The 12,200-nt window shown below is 47.7% G+C and overlaps 1 protein-coding gene and 1 long non-coding RNA gene across 2 annotated transcripts; one reads left to right on the top strand and one right to left on the bottom strand.

The window, feature by feature from the left end:
- Window positions 1–623: 623 nt before the first annotated feature.
- LOC135117137 (major facilitator superfamily domain-containing protein 6-like) lies at window positions 624–4,881 on the top strand. Its single transcript, XM_064035604.1, is given in 11 exon segments — window positions 624–664; window positions 795–832; window positions 835–1,002; window positions 1,005–1,263; window positions 1,265–1,483; window positions 1,559–1,751; window positions 2,077–2,244; window positions 2,430–2,579; window positions 2,647–2,757; window positions 3,369–3,869; window positions 4,247–4,881. Coding segments are annotated over 11 exon segments (1,956 nt in total). The 3' UTR covers window positions 4,355–4,881.
- A 2,629-nt stretch (window positions 4,882–7,510) lies between these two features.
- On the bottom strand, window positions 7,511–9,141 carry LOC135117119 (uncharacterized). Its single transcript, XR_010276658.1, has 2 exons — window positions 8,977–9,141; window positions 7,511–8,683 (listed from the first exon to the last, which is right to left on the bottom strand). It is a non-coding gene; the product is annotated as an uncharacterized LOC135117119 (long non-coding RNA).
- Between the last annotated feature and the right edge of the window lie 3,059 nt (window positions 9,142–12,200).

Raw genomic sequence — 12,200 nt, 5'->3', positions numbered from 1 at the left:
CATATCAGTATGTCGCCTTGTCGCATCCTCACACTCGTGAACTTCACTTTACTTACTGCTGGGAACTACTTCTCGAACACGAACAAACTATATGTAGTATTTAACCCTGTTTAATAAATGGGCTAGCACTGCAATAGGTAACTTTTCAAATCAGGCTAACAGGGGCCCGATTCTCCTAAGTTAATAATGTTAAAATCGAATAGAAATTGAATTGCAATATTATCGCAATAGCAGTTTTAACCATATCGGGAATTCTGCTACTAATATGAGACCAATCGTATTCCGACGACATTCGATTGGTTTGCGATTGGTCTGCTATTTTGGTGATTTTGGTCTATACGGTAGTTTGCTCTACAATCATATTGCAATCGTAAATCATTTGCAGACAAATTGATTCATTATTGAATGACAGAAAAGGATAGACATGTTTATTTCAAAGAAAAAATTGCGGAATGCCACATACGTTTCAATCGTAATTGAGTCGGGATTAGATCTCAGTCGAACGTGAATCGTATGTCGCTTAAGTAAAATTAGGAGAATTGGGCCCTGTTCTTCAGAGTAGAGCGTTCAAGCAAACAGTATTTCTCACGTACAAACAAGAAATCATTCTATGAGTCACAGAGATGGAAGATGACATCAAAGCACACGAAGGTCGAGATGGGATGTAGGCGGCTCAACACCGTCAGAAGTAGAAGAGTATGGACAAGGCCTACCTCTAAAATTGAAAAATGTTGATATTGGTGAGTCGGTGTGGCAATAGCGCCTACTATATATACGTATGTACACGTCCGCAGGTACCCAGCGCCGAAGGATGCGACGCACAAGGTGCGCGGCGCAGCGATGTGCTGGAGCTGGTGTGCGGCGCGGCGCCGTGGACTGAGCTGCTCACTGTCAAGACGTTCTACTTCTTCTTCTACTCGGCGTTCGGCTCGCTGTTCCCGCTGATGGGCGTGTACTTCAAGCAGATGGGCATGAATGCAGGCCAGTGCGGGCTGCTCATCGGCACGCGCCCTTCGTGGAGTTCCTCTCGGCACCGTTCTGGGGCGGCCTCGCCGACCGCTGGCAGAAAGGGCGCACGCTGCTGCTGGCGTCGCTGGGCGCGTGGATCGTGTTCACGCTGCCGCTGAGCTGGGTGCAGCCGGGCGCGGTGTCCTGCGTGCATCCGCTGAACGCGAGCGCGTACAACCTGACGGAGCCGCGCTACGACGAGGACTGGCCCCAGCACCACGCGCGCTTCCGCGGCCGCCGGGCGCCGGCCGCGAGGCTCGCCGCTGCCCGTCAGCGACGCGCTCAACTACGACCCCAAGGCCAACGGCGACTGGGTGACGCCGCTGCACTCCTTCATCGTGTACCGCACGCCCGACATCCAGAAGACGTTCTTCCTGCTGCTGCTGCTCGTGGTCATCGGGGAGTTCTTCAGCGCGCCGGCCATCACGCTGGCCGACTCCGCCGTCATCACGCTGCTGGGCGAGGACGCCGACAGGTGACCGACGCAGCGCCCGGCACCGTCCACTGGGATGGCGTTACATATGTACATGTTTCGGTGTATTGGCGGCAGGTACGGCCACCAGCGCATGTTCGGCTCGCTGGGCTGGGGGCTGGCCATGTTCTTCGTGGGCATCGCGCTGGACCACAGCACGGCGTTCAGCTCGCACCCGTGCGGCGGCCCGCAGCGCTTCGAGAAGAACTACACCATCTGCTTCGCGACCTTCTCCGTGCTCATGGGAGCCGCTCTCATTACTGCCACTCAGGTTTGCTTCATAATATCAAAACGTACAAAATTCTTTAGGTATAATTTTATTGTAACTACCTTCTAGGTTTTGTGCCTAGTGCACATTCCAATGTCTCTGGGGGGACGGATTGACGGTCGGGTCAGTATTTTGTAAGGTGTCAGGCATGGTACCTCGCTATTGGCCAGTGTGGTAGGTAACATTTTCTTGGTCAATTTCTCAAATCCATGGATGGAGGATAGAAAGGCCGATAAACTTACCAGACTATTATAGATTTATTTTGAAATAGTATATAGAAGTCAAATGTGTGACTAGCTATAATTGTGTTGTAAATGTCGGGGCACAGATCAGGTTCAAGTACGAGTTCGCGGCGGCGGAGCCGGTGGCGCCGGCCGCGCCCGCCGAGCCCACGCACGAGGAGAAGCTGCAGCAGCAGCTGGCCGAGCAGCTGCAGCTGCCGGGGCTGGACACCAGCGCGCCCGCGCCGCGCCAGCCCGTGCTCGAACAGGCCAAGCGCACCTACACCTACTATTCCTATGCTTTACATCTATTAAAACATCATCTGCTTAACCTTAGGATCGATCGATGCGCAGACTATAAACTGCAGATATTGACTTATTAGTTATTAGTTCATACCATATGTACAGCTAGGTAATGAATACAGCATGCGGCATCTGTAGCGCGGTGTGATGTGCGCAGGTGTTCGCGCAGACGACGCGCGAGATGCCGGAGTGGGTGACGGTGCTGCGCCAGTTCCAGAACGTGAAGGCGGCCTCGTTCCTGTTCGTGGCCTGGTTCATGGGCTTCGGCATCGGCCTCATCTTCACCTTCCTGTTCTGGCACCTGCAGGTACGTGCCGCGGCCTCAGGAGAGCGCCTGCCGCGGACAACGTGTCTCACTGCTGAACCTGTTCCAGGATATCGGTGGATCCCCGACGCTGTTCGGAGTGGCGTCCGTCATCAACCACATCTCGGAAATATTCGCCTACTTCTTCAGCTTTAGCTTTAAGCTTATGGGACACGTAAAGGTAAAGATATGATAATAATATTGTGTAAGGACATCAGACTCGAACATTTTGTACACAATAATAAAAGTGCCAGAAAAAACGTTATTTCCGTAACATCTGGATAGAGATTATTAAACGGTACTTACATTATAAAGTCACGTAGCAGGCCGTCTTTAATCGAAACCCAAATGCTTTGCAATACAAAACCTATTTAGAAATGGATCGAGAATCGGCGACTGCTAACTTTCGTTATTTTAGAATGGCAAGCCGCAGGATGTGTACCTTACACTGAACAGTAGGTATGAACGATGTACTACTAAGAAGTTTGACAGCCTGTTGCTATAGAATAATTTATATACAATGTATAAAAAAAAAACAACTCGATATTTTTTTCACAGTCGTATCCTACCATACCTAGTCCTAGGCGCTATAATGAACTGGCTACACCTAGTTCTAACCGAAGATAAGAGAATGAAAATAAATTTAGCCAGATGTGGCCGGTCCTTGCTTGGGGATTTAGCGTATCATGTGCATACATGTAGGCGAAAGGTTGCAGTTTGAGAACATTTTAGTTTGCTAAAGCGAATATAAACCATAAGATAGAAGTGCGGTACAAAGCACATCGGTGGCAGGTGCTGTGCCTGGGGCTGGCCGGCAACGTGCTGCGCTTCCTGTACATCGCGTGGCTGAGCGACCCCTGGTGGGTGCTGCCCTTCGAGTTCGTGCAGGGCGTGACGCACGCCGCCGTGTGGGCCGCGTGCTGCTCGTACATCGCGCACGGCGCGCCGCCGCGGCTGCGCTCGTCGGCGCAGGGCGTGCTGCAGGGCCTGCACCACGGCCTGGGCCGCGGCTGCGGCGCCGTGCTGGGCGGCGCGGCCGTGGCGCGCTGGGGCACCACGCGCACCTTCGCGGGCTACGGGCTGCTGTGCACCGTGGTGCTGGCCGCCTTCGCCTTCATCAACTTCCGCGGCGGCGCGGACGCGGCGGGCGCGCGCGCGCCGGACGAGGCGCGCGCCGTGGCGGAGGCGGGCGTGCTGGCGCCGCACGGCGTGCCCTCCAACCCGCTGCCGCGCGCGCTGTCCTCCACGCGCCTGGCCGACCTGGCGCATCACGACTCCTACGGCGCCACGCAGGTACTATGACGTACCACTCGAATCACTATTAACAGACACTCTTGAATTCTCTGCTGATGATTTCCAGTCTGACAAAAATTGTATTGACGCTATTTTTTCTTCCTTACTTTTCTTAACCCTGTTGAGTTTGGCTTGCAGCATAGATGGGTGCATGCAGTTAGATTTTACATGGGGCGACTGCCTCTCTGATCTCCCCTCGATCCAGTTACCTGGGCAACCGGATACCTCTTAGCAAAACTTTATACATACCTACTTATATGTAGATTCAGATTTTTATACTCTCTGCCAGTACCTACCGACTACTAAAACAGAGGAACACGGGTCCACGATTCGTTGTAAAGTGGATTGGTGTAGAAGTCGCGTATGATGTGTTGCAGAGCTACAGCGGCGCGGACTCGCTGGGCGTGCCGGGCGGGGCGCCGGCGCCGCGGCCCAGCAACCCCTTCCTGGCGGAGGCGGCGCCCGCCGCGCCCGCCTACAGATAAGCGACCCCGGCTCACGCGCTCTACTCTGTCTTGCGTACAAAATGTTCCACGAGTAGGCAAAACGTTCCAGTATTCGTTAGGCAGTAATATATAATATATGTGCGGGGTCACTGCGCTCGTGACGTCCCACTATTAGTCGAGTCGTGCAAGGCGGCTGTCGCTTCTGTTGCCGCGCGCTGTTGCTATCTCCTAGTTAAGTCAGAGTGTATCATATTGAGATATCTGTGTTTAAGTATATGATAGATCGCGATGTCATATCATGGTGTGATGTAGTAGAGGCGGGAGGCAGAGCGGGGCGGACGCACCCTCACTTCTGATCTAATATTTTGTTGATAATATAACAAATAGATATTCTTATTACTATAGCTATATGTATACATAACGTTTGTTGTAAAGATGTATCGTGGGGATCGCCCGCGCCTGCACCAGTTATATATTTTTGCACAGTCTCTAGCGGGAACCCGCGTCACGGTGCGGACACTTTCAATTTCATGTGTAATATGAACGAATAAATGTTGAACTATTCATTATAGTGTATTATTATTTATTCACATAAGTACTACAACAAAGTTAGCTTTATAATTACAATTTTCAAATACCTTTCCTCATAGCAAGCAATCTCAAACAGATACTAAACCTACTTTCCAACATGTGACTTAAGCTACGGCAGTTGAGCGAGTTAGCAGTGTTAGCACAATGCGCATACTGCTGCTGACGCGAGCGTCGCGTCGTCGTCACGCGCCTTAGGGTCAATTCCCACTGAAAGAGCAGCGGCCGGCAGCGGCCGTAAGAGCACGGAAAATGTAAGAGCGCGGCGCGGTGCGGAGCCGCGCGGCGCCGCGCCGCTCGCCGCGCTCGCGCTCAATCCCTTACAATGGCCGCTGCCGGCGCTTCGTGGGAATACCCTTATTGTTTGTTTGTGATGTGACCCGACCCACGCCACACGCCGGTCTACGTAAGGGCTTTTGGAGCTTACGCTGGGGAGCGGAACGACAAAATCGATAAAAATCTCAAATAAAAAATCTAATCACAAGTAAAACAATAGGTAAGCCCAGGGTAAAAATAACACAATTAAAATACAAGTTGAAATTAAAAGTTCATGATCGGCCTCTACCCTGAAAGGGTACCTATTTATTTTCCTAATCCTTTAAAATTCCCGCAAATTCAGCATTTGTTATCCTTCATAAGTCCTTAGATTACTTACTATAATAGTTACTAGGTACGTAAGTGGATTCGCTCATTTTTACCAACCAGACTACAACGAGTAACGTGAGATGCACTGAAGCACAGCTTAATATATCTGTTACTGTAAAAACCCGAACTATGGTAAGTATTTATTATAAAGGTAGGATTTTTTCCGACTATTACTATTCGAATTCAGTAAATGCTAGGTTTTACCAATGTGGACTGGTAAATATTGGTTTTAGGAATAAAACAATTCTAACTACCTATTTAAATGATTTTGATTTCGAAGTTGTATTAATAAAAGTTTTGGGGATGTAGATGTGGATGTAAAACCTAGCATGTACTGAATTCGAATAGTAATAGTCCGAAAAAATCATAACTTCATAATTAATTCTTACATTTACCAACTCATGTCGGTAAATCTTAGGTTTTACTGTAAAACTTAGGATTTACCATAGTTCGGGTTTTACAGTAACATATCCATCTTTACCGTGACTGACGCTCAGACACCCCAAACCATTTATTTTAGTCACACTTAGGTAAAAAAAATTGTATTGAACACAATTGGTTTGGAAATAAACGCAAAATACTAAAAGATTTAAGTGGACTGTATTTGGTTGGAGGATGGCTGGTTATCGCCAAGAAGAGAACGAGCGATGTGTAGGCAATTAAGGATATGCACGCGTACCTGGCTCTCCAACGTTGGGCTTCACAAGATGGCGGCAGGCGGCGGTCTTCCCGATCACACAACACAATAGTCACGTTCACACCCGCGGGCGGATTATCACAATAATTCGCTATCCTACAGTAGGACATGCGACACGGGAGAAGCACGAGTACTTCTTCTCGGCGATGCGTTTACTTCCAGGCGGTTACAGCAATTTGGAGCCACGGAGCGCGAGCGCGTGTCACTCTCACTCGCCAGGCGTGCGGAACAGAACAGGAGCGGGAAACAGGGGAGGGGGTAGCATCGCTCGTTTGAATTTAGTCAAACGCAGTACTATTACATTATTTGGATGCGTGGACGTAGTCCGTGAGATAATATATAGATGGCGCTACCAACAATATAAGCAACCAAATTATTATTCGTTTCATTATTTTTATCCTAGTCTGTAGATTTTTAGTAATAGAGAGAAATAATTAGGTAAGTTTGTAAAAGCTGAGTACACGCGGAGTTAGCACGGCCTGACGGCCCTGATGTTCCGATGTCCTTGTCGGGACTATTGTATTGTAGTATTATTTGAATAAACATTTTGGGTATAATTTAGGCGGTCACCAAAAATATTTTTAAGACTCTAGGCTGAGGCACCAAATAAAATAAACAACTCCAAAAAAAATAAATTGACTTTATTAAAAGGGCACTAAAGTATATAATATTATGATCCAAAAAATAAAATAACATCAGAAAAATCGCAAATCTCGCACACATATTATTTTGGTTTCCAAAATGGATTAATGGTCACCAAATTCTATCCAACTAAAAGATTAATATTACTACCAAAAATCAAAGTTAGTGACGAAAACGAATCGCTGCAAAACCGACTCCACGTAGTCTTGTCTGCCCTACCCCTAGAGTGCAATTCAAAACCGCGTAGGCGCGGAGGGGCGAGGCGGTCCCATGCGAGCTGAGGCGCAGGTAGTTGCAGCGCTCGCCGCCGCTGAGTGAGCCGGCGGAGCCGGCCAGCAAGCCGAAGCTGCGGTGGTGAGCATGAAAACCATCTGCGACGATAAGCTCGCATGGGACCGCCGGAGCCGCAGCGCCGAGCCGTGAAGAAGCCATGCTTGCTGCATGTTGCGTGCTTACATTTTAAACGCACTGAGTTACACACAAATTCATATAACAATAAATAAGCGACGTAAGTTTGGGAACCCTAGTATATTAATTGGTATTTAGGAAATATTCTAGCGATCGTTAGCTTTTTTAGTCTAACAAAAATGACCAAATTAGGAGTCATGGTATTACATAATTGGTAACATCTAAGTAGTGACAATATATAATATTTGGTCTAAAGTGTATTTTAAAGGCGTCCATAATTTTTTTTTGTAGTCAATAATAAGAAAAAATGGTTTTATCTAATAATATTTTTGGAAACGTTATTTGGTGACCATTTATCCATTTTGGTAACCGTTTAGAATTTTTTTGGTGGTAAAATAGGTACTTTTTTGGGTGGTGTTTAAACATAAGCCAAAGATTTTATTCTATGTCAGACAGTGGTTCAACTGATTCTGATCGGCATTTAACGTTACACGTTGTATAATGTTCTTAACTTAAACTTAAATAAAATAGGTACTTATTGATCCTAAATAAGTAAGACTAGACATACCTACTTATGTTACATTGATCATTCATTACAATTAAGGATTTAAAATAATGATTATCTAATTACATAAATGATACCTAGGTACCTACTCCCTAACTCTTAAAGTAAATGATGGACCACAAATTATATTTAGAGAACCCGCACACTGCAGGCTTTCAGTCGGGCTCATAAATTAGTATAAATAAGCACATAACTGTTACTGTTACAGCCTTTTTATCGTCCTACAGCTGGGCACAGGCCTCCTCTCACACGGAGAAGGATTGAACATTAATCACCACGCTTGCTGAATGCGGGTTCGTGATTTCAGACTATAAAGTCCAGGTCCTTTTTATCAGCCACTGGTGTCCAAGATATACTTAGAAAGTAGGTACATACCAACTTAGAATAGTTGCATTGGTACTTGCCTGAACTGGAATCGAACCCACACCCTCATACTCGAGAGGTTGGTTCTTTACCCACTAGGCTACCACGACTTACACATAACAGAGATCAGCTATTTGGCCGGTATCAGACTGAAACCTTGAATTGAATTCACGATTTTTTTTCTCACCATCGCATCGGGCCAGCTGTCGGTTTATTCTGCAGTATGCGAGTACTCTTATACTTATCAATTATAAAAACAAATGAACACAAGTTCTAGTTAGTATTGGTAATGTCTCTTGAGCTTGTTAGTTGTGGCTCGCACGCGCCGACGCCGATGCGCCGCGCCAGGCGCCCCGGGCAGCACGCGGCGGCAGTGCGTCAGGCGCGCGACGGGCTCAGCACGACGATGCGCCCGTTCCTGTAGGTGGTCCGCGGCATCTTCTGGTAGTCGTAGCCCGCACTGCAGACAAACACTCAACAGCTGTCTATTTGTGCCTTTTTCACATTTTTCTCCTTATAGTATATCTTGATAACGTAGGTAACGCAGCAGGCGGCGACGCGGCGCGCCCACCCACTGTAAGTACACAACAGCGGCCGTGGCGGCCTCATCAGCTCCACGCGACTCGCGAACACGCCTGCTAGCCGCGACTAACGCGCGACACTAAATACATCTTATTGTTCCTGTTACAGTTGATCTGAAGACGGCTGAACCGATTAAGGTGAAAGTCAGATTAAGGGCACTTGCGTACTGACCTGTCGTAGGAGGGCGGGCGCGGATGCAGCGGCACGAGCGAGGCGGAGCGCGCGCGACTCGCGGGGGCCCGCGCCGCCAGCAGCGCCACAGCGCCGCCAGCGGCTGCAGCAGCGCCAGCAGCGCGCCAGCGCCAGCGCCACGTACGCGTTGCGCGGCGCGTCCTCCCTCGCACCGGCTAGCTTTACTCATGCTGCACACCGTCGCTAGCTAGCCTAGCTACTGCCCTGCCAGTTCATTCTGAAGGGGCTACCATCAACAAGTATGCCTGATCATTCATCTACATACTGATTAACGAGCACGATCAGACATGCTCTAAGAAAACGCGCTGCCCGTGGCACCAACCTATTTGTGAAACAAGTGCAATGTGCCACAAGGCAGCATTTTAGGACCATTGCTCTTCTTCTACATATCAACGACTTGCCGATAATAATTCAGAATAAGTGCGTGTTATTTGCAGATGACATTTCACTTATAATTAATGATGAGAACAAAAATGAATGGCATGAAAACAAAATAAATAGTGCTGTAGAAAACATATTAAATGGTTTGAGCAAAATTATTTACTACGTAACAAATAAATGACTCCATACAAAAAAGTCCATATCTACTGTTATAAGCACCTACAAGTTCCCCAACTACCTACAAATTCCTAGCTGCGTTATAAAATTAACTTTAAAAGCTCGAGCGCTTGATTGTTATTCCGATGCGATAGCGCACAGGGGCCCGATTCTCCTAATTTTACTTAAGCAACATACGATTCACGTTCGACTGCGATCCAATCCCGACACGATTACGATTGAAACGTATGTGGCATTCCGCTATTTTTGACGTGATAACGTCTTTAAAATCGTTTTAGGAACTTATAGCCCGGTCAAAATAGACATAAAAGTAGTGGTCAAATAACAAAAATTCTTGACATTTGACCTCGAATAACTTTTGACGCACACATGGGATCGATGGGGACTTTTAGTATTTTATTTAGAAATATGATCAAATCTAGCTCTCCACCAAAAATCAGCTTTCCGGGAATTTTTGTTATTTCAAATGTCTATTTTGACCGGGCTATTAGGAGAATCTGTGCTGTGGCCGTGCTTAGGGTTGCTTCTTCATCATCAGCCTATCGCAGTCCACTGCTGGACATAGGCCTCTCCAAGTGCACGCCACTGAGATCGATTTTCGGCTTCTCGCATCCAGCTCCTGCCAGCCGTCTTGCGCAAGTCATCACTCCACCGTGCCTGAGGCCGTCCTACACTACGTTTGCCGAGGCGTGGTTTCCACTCTAGAACTCGTTTACCCCAACGGTTATCGGTTCTTCGGCTAATATGGCCAGCCCACTGCCACTTGAGCTTGCTGATTCGGTGGGCTATGTCGATGACCTTGGTTCTCTGACGGATTACCTCATTTCTGATGCGATCCCTCAGAGAAATGCCGAGCATAGCCCTTTCCATAGCCCGCTGAGCGACTTTAAACTTGTGAACCAGCCGTACCGACAGTGTCCACTTTTCGGCTCCGTAAGTCATGACAGGTAGGACGCACTGATTGAAGACTTTTGTCTTTAGGCACTGTGGGATCGACGATGTTAGGACTCGACGTAGCTTCCAAAATGCAGCCCAACCCAACTGAATTCTCCTATTCACCTCGTACCCAAAGTTGTTTCTACCTAACTGCAATGTCTGCCCGAGGTACCTATACATATTTCCGAACAACTTCGAGAACGGCGCCGTGTATCGCAATCGGTTCCGGTAGAACATGTTCATTGAACATGACCTTGGTTTTGTCCAAGTTCATCCGTAGGCCGATGCGTAGAGAAGATTCAGCCAGGTCGTTCAGCATCTGTTGTAGGTCCTGCAGTGTTTCCGCCATGATGACGATATCGTCAGCAAATCGCAAGTGAGAGATGTGTTCGCCATTGATTGTTGATGCCGCGTCCTTTCCAGTTCAGCGTCTTGAACATATCTCCATTGCATTAGTGAACAGTTTCGGGGAAATAATATCCCCTTGTCTCATTCCTCGATGCAACGGTATGGGCCTTGTTTGCTGATTCTGTACTTGGACGGACATTCTAGCGGCTTTGTAGAGACATCTCATCACTTGGATGTATCGCCAATCTACTTGACAACGCTGCAGGGACTCCAGAACAGACCAGATTTCAACCGAGTCAAAGGCCTTCTTATAGTCCACAAATGCTAGACACAGGGGCTGATTATACTCTTCGGTCTTCTGTATAATCTGCCGCACTGTGTGGATGTGGTCTATGGTGCCGTATGCGCTCGAAACCCAGCCTGCTGCGGTGGTTGGAATTCGTCGAGTCTTCGCGCAAGTCGGTTCGTGATCACTCTTGAGAACAGCTTATAGACGTGGCTTAGGAGGAAATGGGTCGATAGTTCTTCAGCTGGGTTTTGTCTCCCTTTGAAGAACAGGACGACAACACTCCTACTCCGCCTCTGGAGTTCTCCCTTCAAACAGGACGGCATTAAAAGCTTCTGGAGCTCCCCAGTAAGGGGTTCCTCCTGCTTTTAAAAGCTCTGTTGTAATGCCATCCTCGCCAGCGCGCGATGCGTATAACCGGCCATAGAAATTTTCCACTTCCGAAAGGACTGCCGGCACCGAAGAAACGACTTCTCCACTTGTTGTGGTCAGCTTCGTCAAGTGGCTTCTTCCAAAAGATTGTACGAACACCTTTGACCCCCGATTCAGCTCAATTGCTCTTTCAATGGCAAGAGTATTGGAGCACCAGAGGTCGCGTCGTACGTGCTTGTTGATCTCTTGGTTTAGAGCCCGCTTAGCTGACGAAGTGACAGGCGGGTTTTCACGTCGTTTCTTCATAAGCCCTAATGTCTCTTCCGAAAGCTTTGATTTCTTGCCCTTACGCTGCATGTTACAGATTCTCGAACCTTCCTCCCTGAGGATCCGAACCACATATTCATGGTTCTGGTTAACGTCTGTTGTGGTTTCCACGGCGGCAAATCGGTTCTCCAGATTTTAGTAGTTGCTTCTTACTATTTAATATTAATTAAGTAGGAAAACAAAGCTACGCTTATTTTAAGATAGCCTTTTTTAAACTGAGTTTTTAAATAAAAAGTAATATTAAGAATATTTTATGATGTGTGTGGTGGCCTAGTGGGTAAAGGACCATCCTCTCAAGTATGAGGGCGCGGGTTCGATACCAGGTCAGGCAAGTACCAATGCAACTTTTCTAAGTTTGTATGTACTTTCTAAGTAT

The sequence above is a fragment of the Helicoverpa armigera genome, chromosome 7, assembly GCF_030705265.1.
Source record: "Helicoverpa armigera isolate CAAS_96S chromosome 7, ASM3070526v1, whole genome shotgun sequence".
In the NCBI taxonomy this organism is placed as follows: Eukaryota; Metazoa; Arthropoda; class Insecta; order Lepidoptera; family Noctuidae; genus Helicoverpa; species Helicoverpa armigera.
This window is presented reverse-complemented; position numbering and strand designations above follow the sequence as displayed.